This window comes from Aegilops tauschii, chromosome 6 (assembly GCF_002575655.3).
Source record: "Aegilops tauschii subsp. strangulata cultivar AL8/78 chromosome 6, Aet v6.0, whole genome shotgun sequence".
In the NCBI taxonomy this organism is placed as follows: Eukaryota; Viridiplantae; Streptophyta; class Magnoliopsida; order Poales; family Poaceae; genus Aegilops; species Aegilops tauschii.
In genome coordinates, this window is record NC_053040.3 from 180,119,352 (window position 1) to 180,132,235 (window position 12,884).

Consider the following 12,884-nt stretch of genomic DNA (forward strand, 5'->3'; position numbering starts at 1 on the left):
ATTACTACGTTCCCCAACAATTTCAGCTACATCTAAGAATCAATGGCCCAATTAGAATTTCAGCCCACTAAATTTCAGCTCTGTCTAAGACTCAGTGGCCCAATTAGAATTTCAGCCCACCATATTTCAGCTCCGTTTAGGACACACAGCCCATGTGTAGTAATCAACCAAATTGAGAGTTTAGTCCATTAAATTTCAAGGTCTGTCCAAGGCCCACTAATTTCAAGCCGAGAGATTAGCTCTTCTCACAATAAAAAAGAATTTTTTAGCCAATATATTTTTTCCAAAATATATGCTACAGTATGTCATTAAATAAATGATAAACATACTGCAAAACAACACTTCATACAAATGGAAGAAAGACAACAACAATTTACAGATAAATCTCTATAATATTGTAGCATATCCCACATATTCAATCTACAACATGTCCAAGATATTCTTCAGCGAAACAGCGGTGACACCATATCCACCACCATATTGCCTCTCTTTTTTGCGGGTACACCACCATATCGCCTCTACCCATGCTCCTGTGTAGTCGATCTCCAGCGACGAGAACATGGAATAGTCGTTGCCTGCGCGTGGACAACCAAATACTGTCTCAAAAATTCAGAAATAAAACACAGCGAACTCGAGATGGTGGGGCAAGCCACTGACAGCCCGCGAGGTCGAGGGAGAAGCCAGGGGTGAGGACGCCGTCTACGACGGACGCGGACACACGGCATTGAAGGGACTGCAGCGTCCCAGCACAGCAGAGTCGCCTCCGCCAGGCGCCTGTGCTTAGTCGATGCGGCTTCCTCGGTGGTTCAGCGCATCGGACAGAGATGGGGCGGCCTGAACCGTGGCTGAGTTGCTGCTGACTCCACCTGCACACGACGTGAGGTGTGATTAGAGAAAGAAACCGGTGGTTAGGAGCATGCGTCTGGGAGGGTTGCCGCTCATGTACCCATTGCGTTGGGGGCATAGAGCATGCACATATCGAGCACGCACGGAGAACAACGCTTACCAGGGACAGTTTCCTCTGCCGCGGCTCGACGAGCCATCGCACTAGCGCCAGATCCTGCCGCCCGCCGTCGCTCGGGCAGTCGATTCGTCGCTTCCCTTCGTGTTCTGTGTCAACGCCCACGACGACGCAGCTCCCCGGGGACGAGTCGATGCGGCCCCCCGAAATCCAAGCGCACACCACCGCACGGTGTGGGTCGGCCTGGACGTCGCGCCCTCGGTGCTTGCCACGGTGTGGACTCGGAGCCGGGAGAAGGAGCTAGGAGGGGATGGAAGGCGGCGACTGGAGAAGGAGATGGGAGAAAGGAAGGCACTGGAAGCCGGCGACTGTGCGGTGGGGAAGAAAGAAGAGATGGATCGGGAATTAGGGATTGTGTGCCAACCATTTGATCTCGGAAAATCGAACGGTGGAGATGCTTGATCCATGTGCGGGTAGGCTCAGCCAATCAAAACACACGGTTTGTCTCACGCAGGATCGCCCCCCTCGACTGAGAACCATATGGGCTTTTGCTGATTCCAGCCCCGCGTGAGTGAGGCCGCCCAGATTTAAAACTTTTTCTATTTTTCAAATAACTAATAAAGCTTTCCCCTAGAAAAAACTAATAAAGCCACCTTTGTCTCAAAACAAAAACCTTTGTCAAGTAACTTGCAAAAAATTATATTATACGTATATCCCAATAAAAAATTACATGCAATATAAAAAATATTATTTAAAAAATAAACCAAGAACCCCAAGTTTGTGCTCGATTCTTGCCATGTCCATCCTTGGAATTTCTTTTCATTCCTTTCATAGGGCCTAATATAAACATAGAGGGAGGAAGACAAATATAATTTTTAACCCCTTTCTCATATTTTAATGTGATTGTAAATAGGATGTATCTATCAAATGCATAGAAATGTTGTAAATGACTTTGAAATAGCAAACAAAACATGAAAAATGTCAAAATTTGACATATGATATGTGATGGTGTATGTTAGGTGTCCAAAAAGATTCAAGGATAAAGGATTGAACAAGTATCATTTCTCCTTCAAACTTAACACATTCTCTTTGGAGATCATGATTCCTCCTTGCAGATTGTTCGACTTCAAAGCAGTTTGCATGATTTTTTGTGTGAAATATTTTTGATTATTTTACCAAAGAATCTAGATGTCATATCATGACACCATGCGAGATTCCATGTTTTTCACACTTTGTTTGCATTTTTTCCTAAATTTAAAATACTTTTCTTGTTATCATGTTCCATGTTGCTGCTCGAGTCTTGGCATAATCCTATAGTAAATACCACCAATAAGATCTTTCAACCCATTTCTGAAAACTATTTCAAGTGTTTTCAACTTAAATTTCAATTGTATCCATTAAATTTCTAGATATGCACTTAATGACATAAATATATCAAGAAGGTCCTAAAAGTGCCAAAAATTGGCATGTTGCGTTTAGTGTTGTATGCCGAGCATAGAACAAGTTTGAAGGTCATTTAATGAAGCGGGTTTCAAGGTTCATATTTTTTCTGTTAAAAAAATTCTCATTTGAATAATAAATGTAAGAACAAATATATTTGCCATGAAGTGTAAGGAAAGTTTTTGTGCATTTGAAAATATGTTTGGAATGCTTTTGAAAAATACATTTCTAGAATTATTTATTAGTACACAATACTTTTAATACATATTTTCAATTGTTTCATAATTGTATTTTTAGAAAAATACAATGAATATACACAATAGGTGTGTGTGTGTGTGTGTGCGTGCGTGCGTGTGTGTGTGTGTGATCTTCAATGAATGTACGTATTGTTTTTAAAAGTTCATGTTTACCCCTTATTTTCTAAAAGAGCGTTGAACATTATTGAAAATACGTACAATTAATGTATTAAATAAAGCAGATGAACCCCAAAAATGCCAAATTTTGGCATGGAACACGTGATGATGTATGTTGAGCGTGGAACAAATTCAAGGTCAAACGATCAATCAACCAACACCTCACCTTCAAACCAGACCCGTTCCTTCCCAAAATCACAATTCTTTCTCAGAGATCTTTCGGCTTCCAAACAATGTACATCACAACTTTTTGCGAGTAAAATCACTCTTGCATTTCAAGAAACATGTTGCCATTTTATACTAGTTAAGCTATTTTAATGCATTTCAAGAATTTAATAGTAAAGGCTAAAAAGAAGGAAAAAAGTGCGACTTAGAAAATAGTATTGCGTGCTTCTGGTCCGTAATGAAGATACAAAAAAATTCCTTATATTTGCTTATTTAAATCAATATAAATTTTATAAAATGTTCATGCTTACCTCTTCAAGGTACAAAATGATGAAAATAGAAAACGAAACAAACTTATTTGTATGAAAAGTGAAATTTGGAAATAAACACCAAGTTAGAAATAAACACAAAGTTGGTAAAATAAAATAGAAAAAAAACAGTAGAATATGCATCAGGAAAATGGCTTGAAGATTAAATAAAAGGTTGCTACACCACTGGGCCGGCCCAAGTGCTGTTTAAGGCGAGCTATGCTCTCTAAAAAAAACAAAGTTAACTCCTGTACGTCTCACGTTCGTGGGCTAGCCTATTTCTCGCATTAATATTGGGCCGGCCCCTCGCTGATGGGAACGCTAGTTGGGCTGGCCCACGCGCGCGGGAAACTCCAGGCTGTTTTCTGTTTCGTTTTTTTCGTAGATTTTTTCTTTACTTTTGTTTATATACTGTAGAATATTATATATATATATATATATATATATATATTACAAAAAACTCTTCAGAAAATATTTGAAAAATGTTGAACAATTATTGAAAAATTGTTGAACAAGCATTTGGAAAAAAATTGAAGAGAAGAGACCCACGTCCTAAACCAAGATCCTTCCTTGAAGATCATCCGGTTTCTAAGCAGCGTATGTCACAACTTTTTTGAAACCTTCAAAAAAAATTACCACAGCCTCCGGTTGTCATATTTTTTGAAATCATGAATATTTTTTGTAATGGAGAATATTTTCTGAATTTACGGACAAGTTTTGAAATCACTAACATTTCTAAGCTGCGTATGTCACAACTTTTGCCAAAGCTTCTCAAATTTCTACCACAGCCTTTGGATGTCATATGAGGGCATCATGCCAAATTTCATGTTTTTCCGACTCCGTTTTCATATTTTTCTGAAATCATTTGTTAATATTTTGGTAATAAATGATTTTATAGCTATAATCGATTTCTAGCTATAAAGTTTTGTGGATGTCATTTTTTTGTTTTGCTTTAAATCAATTTATACACTTTTATTTATTGAAAAAGGATTTCCCATTCAATCGGGCTGAAATTCCTAGGTCCAAGCTTACGGTTTTGTTTTATTTATTTTATTGGTTTTATGTGTTTTTCTGTAGGTTTTCATCAGTTTTTGGGTTTTTTCCTGTTTGTTTTTTATTTTTATTTTTTATTTTTCATTTCCTTTTTTTAAATACATGTCAACTTTATACAATAGATATTCTACATTGCTAGTATACACATGTAACATTTTTTGATAATCGTTTAACATTTTTCAAATACACGATGAACATTTTTCCAAAACATGTTTGAACATTTTCTGAACAAATGTTGAACATTTTTTAAGTACAAGTTCGACATTTTTTTAATCATACAAAACATTCTTTATCACAAATATGATTTTTCAAAGCTAAAGGTCCCTGGTTTGATCCGCTGCCTTAAAATTGTGGTTGTATATACTTTCCTAATTAAAAAAAATCTCACTCATATAGCAACAATATTGTTGCCTAGTGGGAAGGAGCTAGTCGTTTAAAATTCATGTCTCGGTTTCGAGTTCCATTCATGTGCGGTTCTTTTTTCAATTAAAACACGCATCACACCCTTATAGAAGTGTTACATGTAATATAATACATATATTTTGTTTTGTACGAGTTTCAGTAATTATAGAGATGATTTAATATTTTCTGTTGTTTAAATGAATTTATGTGTGCTTATTGGACGTAATTCCATTTTGATGTATATGTATGTCAAATAAGGTTTGAACATATCAAAAATATATTTAAGGCATTATGTCTTTTTAGCTCATATCCTTGAAATGGATGAAAATATCAAAAGATAGTTAGGGATAATTCAAACTTCTATTTGCAACCTATTGGTTAAAATGATAATAATATCAAAATATGGAAGAAAATTCTTATAATGGGGCATGGAACAATATTATTGATTCATAAGATTGGCATAAATTTGTTAGGAGATTTCGCGAATGTTCGCTATACATTGACGTACAGAACTATTGTTATTTTTTCGCAAAAAAAACTATTGTTGCCTACGCCTGCAAATTTTTAAAACAAATTACATTCAGGCATGGTTGGTCTGTGAACTGTAGCCAACCTGGCAAAAGAACATAGAGGTTAGTGCTACATGGTTTGGTTCCCAGTTTGATTTCATTTTTTTAAACTAAAAATCTCGGCTGGTTGTATGTAAGAACTTAGAAAAACGTTTCACACAAACTTAGACATTGCCCACCGGTAGCACCTAAGGCATATAAGTGGGAGGTCGCTAGTTCAATCCTCTCTCGCAGCTTCTCATTTTTTAATTAAAAAACAAGATAGCTTTCTGTAAAAAAAGACCTTACAGTGCTCCAACGACACAACACCAGCAGCAGTCCGTCCATTTTTTCTTAAAAAAGAAGCAGCGTTGGGGTGTGGGTTGCACGCATGACACGTCAGCATGAATCATCCATGACGGTCTGGGTGGTGTACAACAGGTCGATTCATGACGGTATCCATGACGGTCTGTCCTAAGGGCGCCATTGTCGTTCGGCTTGTTCTCATCTCACTGATCCATGACGGTTTTCGTGACGAGCTAGACAAATCCGTCATCGATAGTGATGGATCCTGAGTACGTCACCAGAAATCCGTCATGGATTAACGTATTTATTGTAGTGAAAGAAGTGGATTCCAGTAGTGTGTTGCTTTGAACGGGGAGTGGAGTGGATTTTGTTGGTACCTCCACTCTTCCAGGCATACTTTTGTAGGATTGTAGGATTGTGTGACACCTTTATAGTCAGTAAATGAATCAGGCAGGTTATTTGCAATGTATTGCAAATCTTCTGAACGCATGGTTCATATCTTTGAGTACGTGGATCTGAGGCAGAAATGTGTTGAACATTTCACTAATTTCCTGGCATTCTTTATGGTACTTGAATTCTCCCCCTAATACCTGAAAATGTTCCTCATTGAATCAACATACTGGCCTTGAATAACTCCCCATGTGAGGGGCTTGAGGTATTGACGGTAATACAGTTATTCCTCACATAGATGCCAACTATATGTTGAGGGGCCAATAATGTATGCTGGGTGGTGATATCGGTATGCAACCGAATTACCGCAGATAGGAAATATTTGGTAGATATCCACATATCAAAGATAGAGGGGAATAATAGTATGCAGTTTGGTCATGAGCGTGTAAAACTATATGACTCCAACGTAAAGTTGGTAAGTTGCAATTTCAAAGTAAAGATCATGCAACGAGCTCAATTCTTTGGATGGGATTCGACCAAACCATTTCGAGTCTAGACATTAGGACAAATTGCTAAACTTCAATCCAGGGCCATAGAGAAGGCACTCAAGGAGAATTCTGCAATGTTATCCATTCGATTTGCTTGAAATCGATGTCAGGATAATGAGCCAAAGCTATTGTGTGAATTAAGCACACACTTAAGACCATCATGTAGATATATCTTTTAGAACCATGGAATACCTGGATAGTCTAGTCAATGGATGGGAAGAGCCACTTACCTCAACTTGATGCTTTAAGGAGTCTGAGTGGTTCAGCGTAGACTTTAAGGTCTGTGAGCCTTAAAATTAGCTTCCCTATGTCACTTGTAGTGCACATAAAATCCAATTGTTGTTAGAAGTTAGCATCATAATAATCATAAACTATTGGAATTGTTGATAGTTTCGGTTTCAATCCATTGTCTCGATGACCAAGGCGAGTATGCCAAGTTTGTCATGTACAAGACACTAGAAAACTATCTCGTACGCAACATGTGCTACGGGTTGTGTTGTATGTGTAGTACAATCTAGATGACACACAGAGAATGTGCTTGCCATATTTGTTGCATATGGTAAAGAGAAGTTATTTCTCTTTGTTGTCATCATAAGTTTCGCTATGGAAATATTTTGATGGATACCTCCATAGTTTATTAGGGTACGAATTAAACCTGGAAAGCAATAAAGCATCCCGACGTTACTCAAGTACCCACAGGGATAGTAAATATGACTCGAGTTGAGCCAACAAATACCTCATCGCGTCTAGCGATTTTAAAATATCTCATTTCTCTCAATGAGAGTGGAAACATTGGACTTCCCTAAGTATAGAGTTTGTGGTGCATATGTCCACAAGGCACATATCATTTTTCATCGGATTGACTCCCGTAGAAATCTATATAGACATGAAGATTCTCAGTATGAAAATCACTGTCAGATATATAGAATACATACAAATGTATTTGTACCAAAGTACTGATACAATATATTGTGATATACAATATATGATGACAACAATACTTATGTTGTTGTTATAACATCATAAATGGACATTAATTATATTAACCACTCAGGAGATTGAAAGACTATTCATAGTCTCCAACCATATCAGTTGAGGCATATTCAACTATCACATTCCCTAGGGTCCCGTCACAGTTAGTGATGTCGGATTGAAGGTTGAAGTAAGATTCAAACCTTTGCCCTTGAGGTTCATTGTATCCCAGGAATTGCTGATACAGAATAACCAGATGCTGAGATCTGAATCTAATGCCTTATGATATATAAGACACCATTTTTCTGTTAGCGGTGTGACTCTGATCAGAGGTGAATCCAGGATTGCACACATTATCCCACGAGACACAAGAGCGATCATGATGTCCATGGCCCAGATAGGGCAATAGTGGCCATTGAGGGCGAATGCCTCAAACTCTATAGCCATATGTTATCTCTATGGGTAAACCAGAGATAATTAATTTACAACCAGTAAATTAAAGACCATCATGGTTGATGTTGTACTGAACTTAGCAAAATCAATGGGTATTTCAAGAAGTTATCTTAAAACCATTAGTGTGAATCTGGAATACCCATTGATTTGGCAAACATGGAAATATATTACATCAACTTAGAATCTGGAATACATCGGTACTCAACAGAAAACAGTACTAAAATATGTATACTGATTTTAGCAGATCTAAAACAGAAATAAATTACAGCTAGAAGTGCTGTTAGGAGATTAATTGGTAATCTGCTAAAACAAATGTGCAAATGAGCAAAACGTGGTATGCTATGCTGGATGCCTAAATTCCCAGCGCATGCATATGGCCAGTTGGCCACGTAAGGCAGCCCCGACCTGGTCAAAGCGAGTAGATAAGGGAGGGCGACTAGATGAAATAAACAGGTCTAGCAATTCCCGAGTCACTTCGATCCCAAATCCACAGCGGAGACCGGCGGAGGACCCCAGCGCCGGCTGGCCGGCCGCATCACCGGCGGAGAGAAGATCTCCCGCCGCGCTCGTCCTGGAGGAGGAGCCACCGCGGAGGTGGGTGCCGGGCCCAACGCCGTTGTAGGCACCATCCGCGAGCGCGAGCGCTGCTGCTGCGCGGCCGGAGCGGCTGCTCGACGGCGGACTCTTCAGCGGGACCGCGAGGGCCCCGGGGCGGCGGCGCGTGCCTGTGCGCCGCAAAGGCGGAGGAGTGGTGGGTGTCTGGGACGGTGCGGCAGCTTTGGCATCGACTGCCGTGGCGCAAGAGGAGCCGCTCACGCCGGAGCCATAGATGAAGACGAAGGCCCCGAGTCCCCGACCGGCACGGACACGAAGGCGAGCGCGTGACAGGCGGCGACCTCGACGACCACAGAGGTCGGAGATGGCAGCGCCGCGGCCTCGTGCTCGTCGTGTCGTCGTCAAGGACGACGATGTCGTTCCCTGGCGCCGCGCTCAACCGTCGCGTGCTCCGCGTTGGGAGCCGCCACCGGCTCGGACTGCAGCAGGCCACTGAGCCATGGTCACGCGCAGAAGGGCGCCGCTGAGCCGCGTTCTAGATGGAGCGCTCGCACTGCTTGCAGGCTGTAGGTCGTCCGTGCCGTGGATGCGAACAGAGGCTGCTGCCTCCGGTCTTGGACATGAGACCGCATCATGGACAACATCATTCACCGTTTGAGGTGAGTGCCGAACCAGAAAAGTAATAAAAATAGAATAGCATCACCTGTGAAGAAATCCACAGGAAGAGGGTGTCGAGAGGGTCGCCGTGCCGGGGCTGTGGTCGCCTCGGGCTGGTGCAGGAGGTCGAGGCTGCGGGGTCACTCGGCGGCTGAAGACATGCGCCGCCGTGCCGCTCTGCTGGGTGAGGCCTGCTCGCGCCATACGCCGGAGGGCTTGTCCTGCCACCAGTTGCCGACGACGACGCTCCGTCGGAGAGCGTGCTGATAACGTGTGAAGAATCGATTGTAAACGAACAAGAGAGTCGAACAAATGAATCGATAAGATACTTTTCCATTGATGATTGAACACTTAGGGGAACGGACGCATCCAAAGGACGCGAAGGTTCAGGAGGCGGTTCCGACATGTGGGTTTCACACCGTGGGAATATCCACGTGCGGTTACAAGTAAAGATTGAAGTAACTAATTACATTAATTAATTAAATTCTAACAGGATTATCCTGTGAGCCATGCGACAGAGTATATAAAGTATCCATGAACCTTGCTCGACACGTAGATGCAAGTGTTCTTTTTTCTCCATTAGAGCAACTATATAGCAGTCGTCATAAAAAATGTCGATTCAGAGATTTGGGCTTAAAACGCACTCTAGAAGAGTCGCCATCCATCCCCCGCCGTGGCGTTGATATGGAGCGGCCTCCAACCGCTCGTGTAGGAAAGTTTCAGCCCGACCCCTTCCTCTCGTGCGCAGCCCAGTCAATTGTGCCGTCGTTCATATTGGCTTCATATGGCTATGGCTTTCGTTCCTGCCAATGTTCTAGCCGCATATCCACTAGGAAGTGCACCAATTAATGTGGTTGCCGTGTTTCACACCTGAACACGACAAATCTCACCCTGTTTCTCGCCAAAGCGCGCCCATTCGCGAGTATAAATCCCCATACCCTCATTTGCCATTGCCATCACATTTACCCTTTTCCCGAGCCCCATTGCCAACACACTCACTCCCCTTCGTCGGCCACCACCACATTCACCTTCTTCCCCCATCCCTGTTGTCGGCACCATGTCAATGCGGCCGTGCTCTTCCTGCGGCCTTTTCCCGACGAGACATAAGAGGACCACGCCGAGAGTAAGGATGACAATTTTAGCCATGGGTACGGGTACCCGCGGATACCGTACCCGCATGGGCAGGGTATGTGCATAATTTTGTACCCACGGGTAGTACCCATATCATGCCCATTAATTCATGGGTAGAGCACGGGTATAGCTTTGTACTCATGAATATACCCATACCCTACCCGTTTATACTGACATGTTACATACTTGTCAGATGTTATTTGGCGAAGTGTGTTGCAAGCTTCTGAACCTATGTTAAAGTTGTCACCAATTATCAATTTGAATTCAGATAATTGTCTTGTACTCATCTATTTGTTATTGAGTTGAGATAAATGTAATTTTTCAAACATGTTATGGATGGATGTAAAATTATGAATAACTTGTGTAGTGTTTGATCTACCCGTTGGGTACCCAATGGGTATGGGTACCTGTCAGGTATGGGTACGGGTGAAGTTTCGTACCCATGGATACGGGTATGGGTAGAATTTTGTACCCATTGACTACACGGGTATGGGTATGGTATTGCTCTACCCGCCCCATACCTTACCCATTGCCATCCTTAGCCGAGAGAGAGTTCTGGGAGAGGGCATGGAAGTACTTGGAGTGGATCGAGGAAGACGCACGCCTTAAGGCTGTATCAGTCGTTGCCGTGCCCGTTTTCATGTCTCCCTCGAGTACTTTGACTGCATTTCGCTGGACGCCATGCTCACATCAGCCTTCAAGCGCACATGCGTTCATCGGCCGCATGGCCACGGAAGTGGAGGCAACTAAAGCTTCCCCTGCATGCGATGTGACTTCGAAGAGGAGGAAAAGTCAGTAGTTTAGCAGAAACGGTTACTCCTTGAAATTTATTTTATAAATCTATGTCGTCCTGATCCTGCTTGAAATCAATATTTAATTTTGAATGGAAATATTGAGGCGGGGATTGATATATCGAACTAAAGTCTGTCTATCACAAGTGAAACACACATGTCTTTTCTGCACAATAAAAGAACACATGTCTTTATGTGCACAGCCAATGCGGTCATATGAATTGCTTTCTCTGTAAAGAAATATAAAAGCGTGGAAGAGGATTTATGGCTCTCACGTGCATCCATTTACCACGAAAATGAACATGGGTTTACACTGAATACTCATTTTTTATATCCCAAAAAAATTAAATTTTTTTAATGCTATTTTTATATAGGGTTGTGTGCTGCCCGGGTTCTCCAATGCATTTCCCAGCGTTTAGATCACCACGCTCCATATTCATAGGGCGACTTCGCTAGAGCAACTGCTCTAGTTGCTACGAGAAGGTTTCGGAAGTGTTCGGTTTTCCAGAGTTCCAGATGCCTCTCCTTGCTTCTCTTCCCTTGTGCGTTGCCGCTTTATAATGCAACCCGTCTCCATGTGTTCAAGCAGAGCGACCAAAGAGCAAAGTGACGAAGAGCACGCTGCAACTCACCGAGCAGAGTTTGTTACAGGACACATGGCTTTAGCTCGCCTGTGCCTCAAGAAGGCCCTCGCCGGCCGCGCGGCAGCTATGGCGAGGCCAGCGTCAGCCAGTTCTCACGGAGGAATGGACCTCCGGTCCCTCTTCTCCTCCGCGGCAGCTGACAGCGCCGCGACCAGGGCTCCCCTGGAAGGAGAGACGAACGGTCGGGAGGTCGCCGTGGCAGACCGCTCCAGCTCTGCCACTGCTCGCGGCGGACGTTGGCCTTGGAGAGACCTTCGGGACTTCGTCCCGTTCCGTCTCGTCAACGGTACATAGCGGCTACTCCGTCCGTACTTCTTTCCAGACTGTCGCGTCCCGCCGGCGGTTGTTGACGTACGTGTACATGCAGGGCTGGGGAGCGCGCTGTCGCACGTCGCGGAGACCCTGAGCCGGCCGCTGGAGCGGTGGCGGCCGCTGTTCGGGAAGGTGCGGGAGGACGAGGAGCGGTACAGGCTGCGGTTCGAGGTGCCGGGGCTGGGGAAGGACGACGTGCGGGTCACGGTGGAGGACGGCGCGCTGGTCATCCGGGGCGAGAAGAAGGTGGAGGATGAGCACGGTGGCGACTGCGAATGGTGGTCGGCGAGCAGCTACGGGTGCTACCACGCGAGCCTGCTGCTCCCGGAGGACGCGCGGGTGGATGGGATCGCGGCGGAGGTGAAGGACGGCGTGCTGTACGTGACGGTGCCGCGCGTGCCCGGGAGGGAGAGGAGCGTCACTGAGGTGAAGGTGCAGTAAGAACGTCCGTCGGTCACCGCATAGTGTATCGGCTGCGCGCACTGCTGTGCTGTGTTGTCTTTGCTTATCTGCGTGTATTGTGTACGTGTGCATGTATGCTCATTTCTTTTTTAATTAAATGATGATCGATCCGACTTTATTTCGTGCCTAGACCACGGGATGTGAGGGCATCTTCAACGGCAACCTAATTTCCTCCACCTAATTTTCTCCTCACGAATTGAGGGGGCATCCTCAACGGCAACTTAGTTTTCTCCTCACGAATTGAGGACCAGTTCGCAAACACGAATTCGAAGGTCTCTCAATCGCAAACAAATGTTGCTTCAGCTTTGACGACCAGCTGGAATCATATCAATCAAGATGCAGCCGGTTTCGGCTAGGAAATCACGAAGCTCAC

At 43.5% G+C, this 12,884-nt stretch overlaps 1 protein-coding gene and 2 long non-coding RNA genes across 3 annotated transcripts; 1 reads left to right on the forward strand and 2 right to left on the reverse strand.

The window, feature by feature from the left end:
- Window positions 1-273: 273 nt before the first annotated feature.
- LOC109782099 (uncharacterized) lies at window positions 274-1,341 on the reverse strand. The gene is made up of 3 exons (XR_002237437.4): window positions 1,007-1,341; window positions 658-866; window positions 274-575 (listed from the first exon to the last, which is right to left on the reverse strand). It is a non-coding gene; the product is annotated as an uncharacterized lncRNA (long non-coding RNA).
- Window positions 1,342-8,105: 6,764 nt separating this feature from the next.
- LOC141025590 (uncharacterized) lies at window positions 8,106-9,588 on the reverse strand. Its single transcript, XR_012187493.1, has 2 exons — window positions 9,218-9,588; window positions 8,106-9,127 (listed from the first exon to the last, which is right to left on the reverse strand). It is a non-coding gene; the product is annotated as an uncharacterized lncRNA (long non-coding RNA).
- Window positions 9,589-11,665: 2,077 nt separating this feature from the next.
- On the forward strand, window positions 11,666-12,630 carry LOC109782098 (23.6 kDa heat shock protein, mitochondrial). Its single transcript, XM_020340685.4, has 2 exons — window positions 11,666-12,023; window positions 12,105-12,630. The coding sequence occupies exons 1-2, from the start codon at window positions 11,669-11,671 to the stop codon at window positions 12,488-12,490; spliced, it is 741 nt and encodes a 246-aa protein (XP_020196274.3). The 5' UTR covers window positions 11,666-11,668; the 3' UTR covers window positions 12,491-12,630.
- Window positions 12,631-12,884: the final 254 nt, after the last annotated feature.

Coding starts and splice junctions, on each gene's coding strand:
- LOC109782098 (XM_020340685.4), top strand. CDS start 11,669: ATGTGTTCAAGCAGAGCGACCAAAGAGCAAAGTGACGAAGAGCACGCT. Junction 12,024..12,104: donor CCCGTTCCGTCTCGTCAACG/GTACATAGCGGC, acceptor GTGTACATGCAG/GGCTGGGGAGCGCGCTGTCG.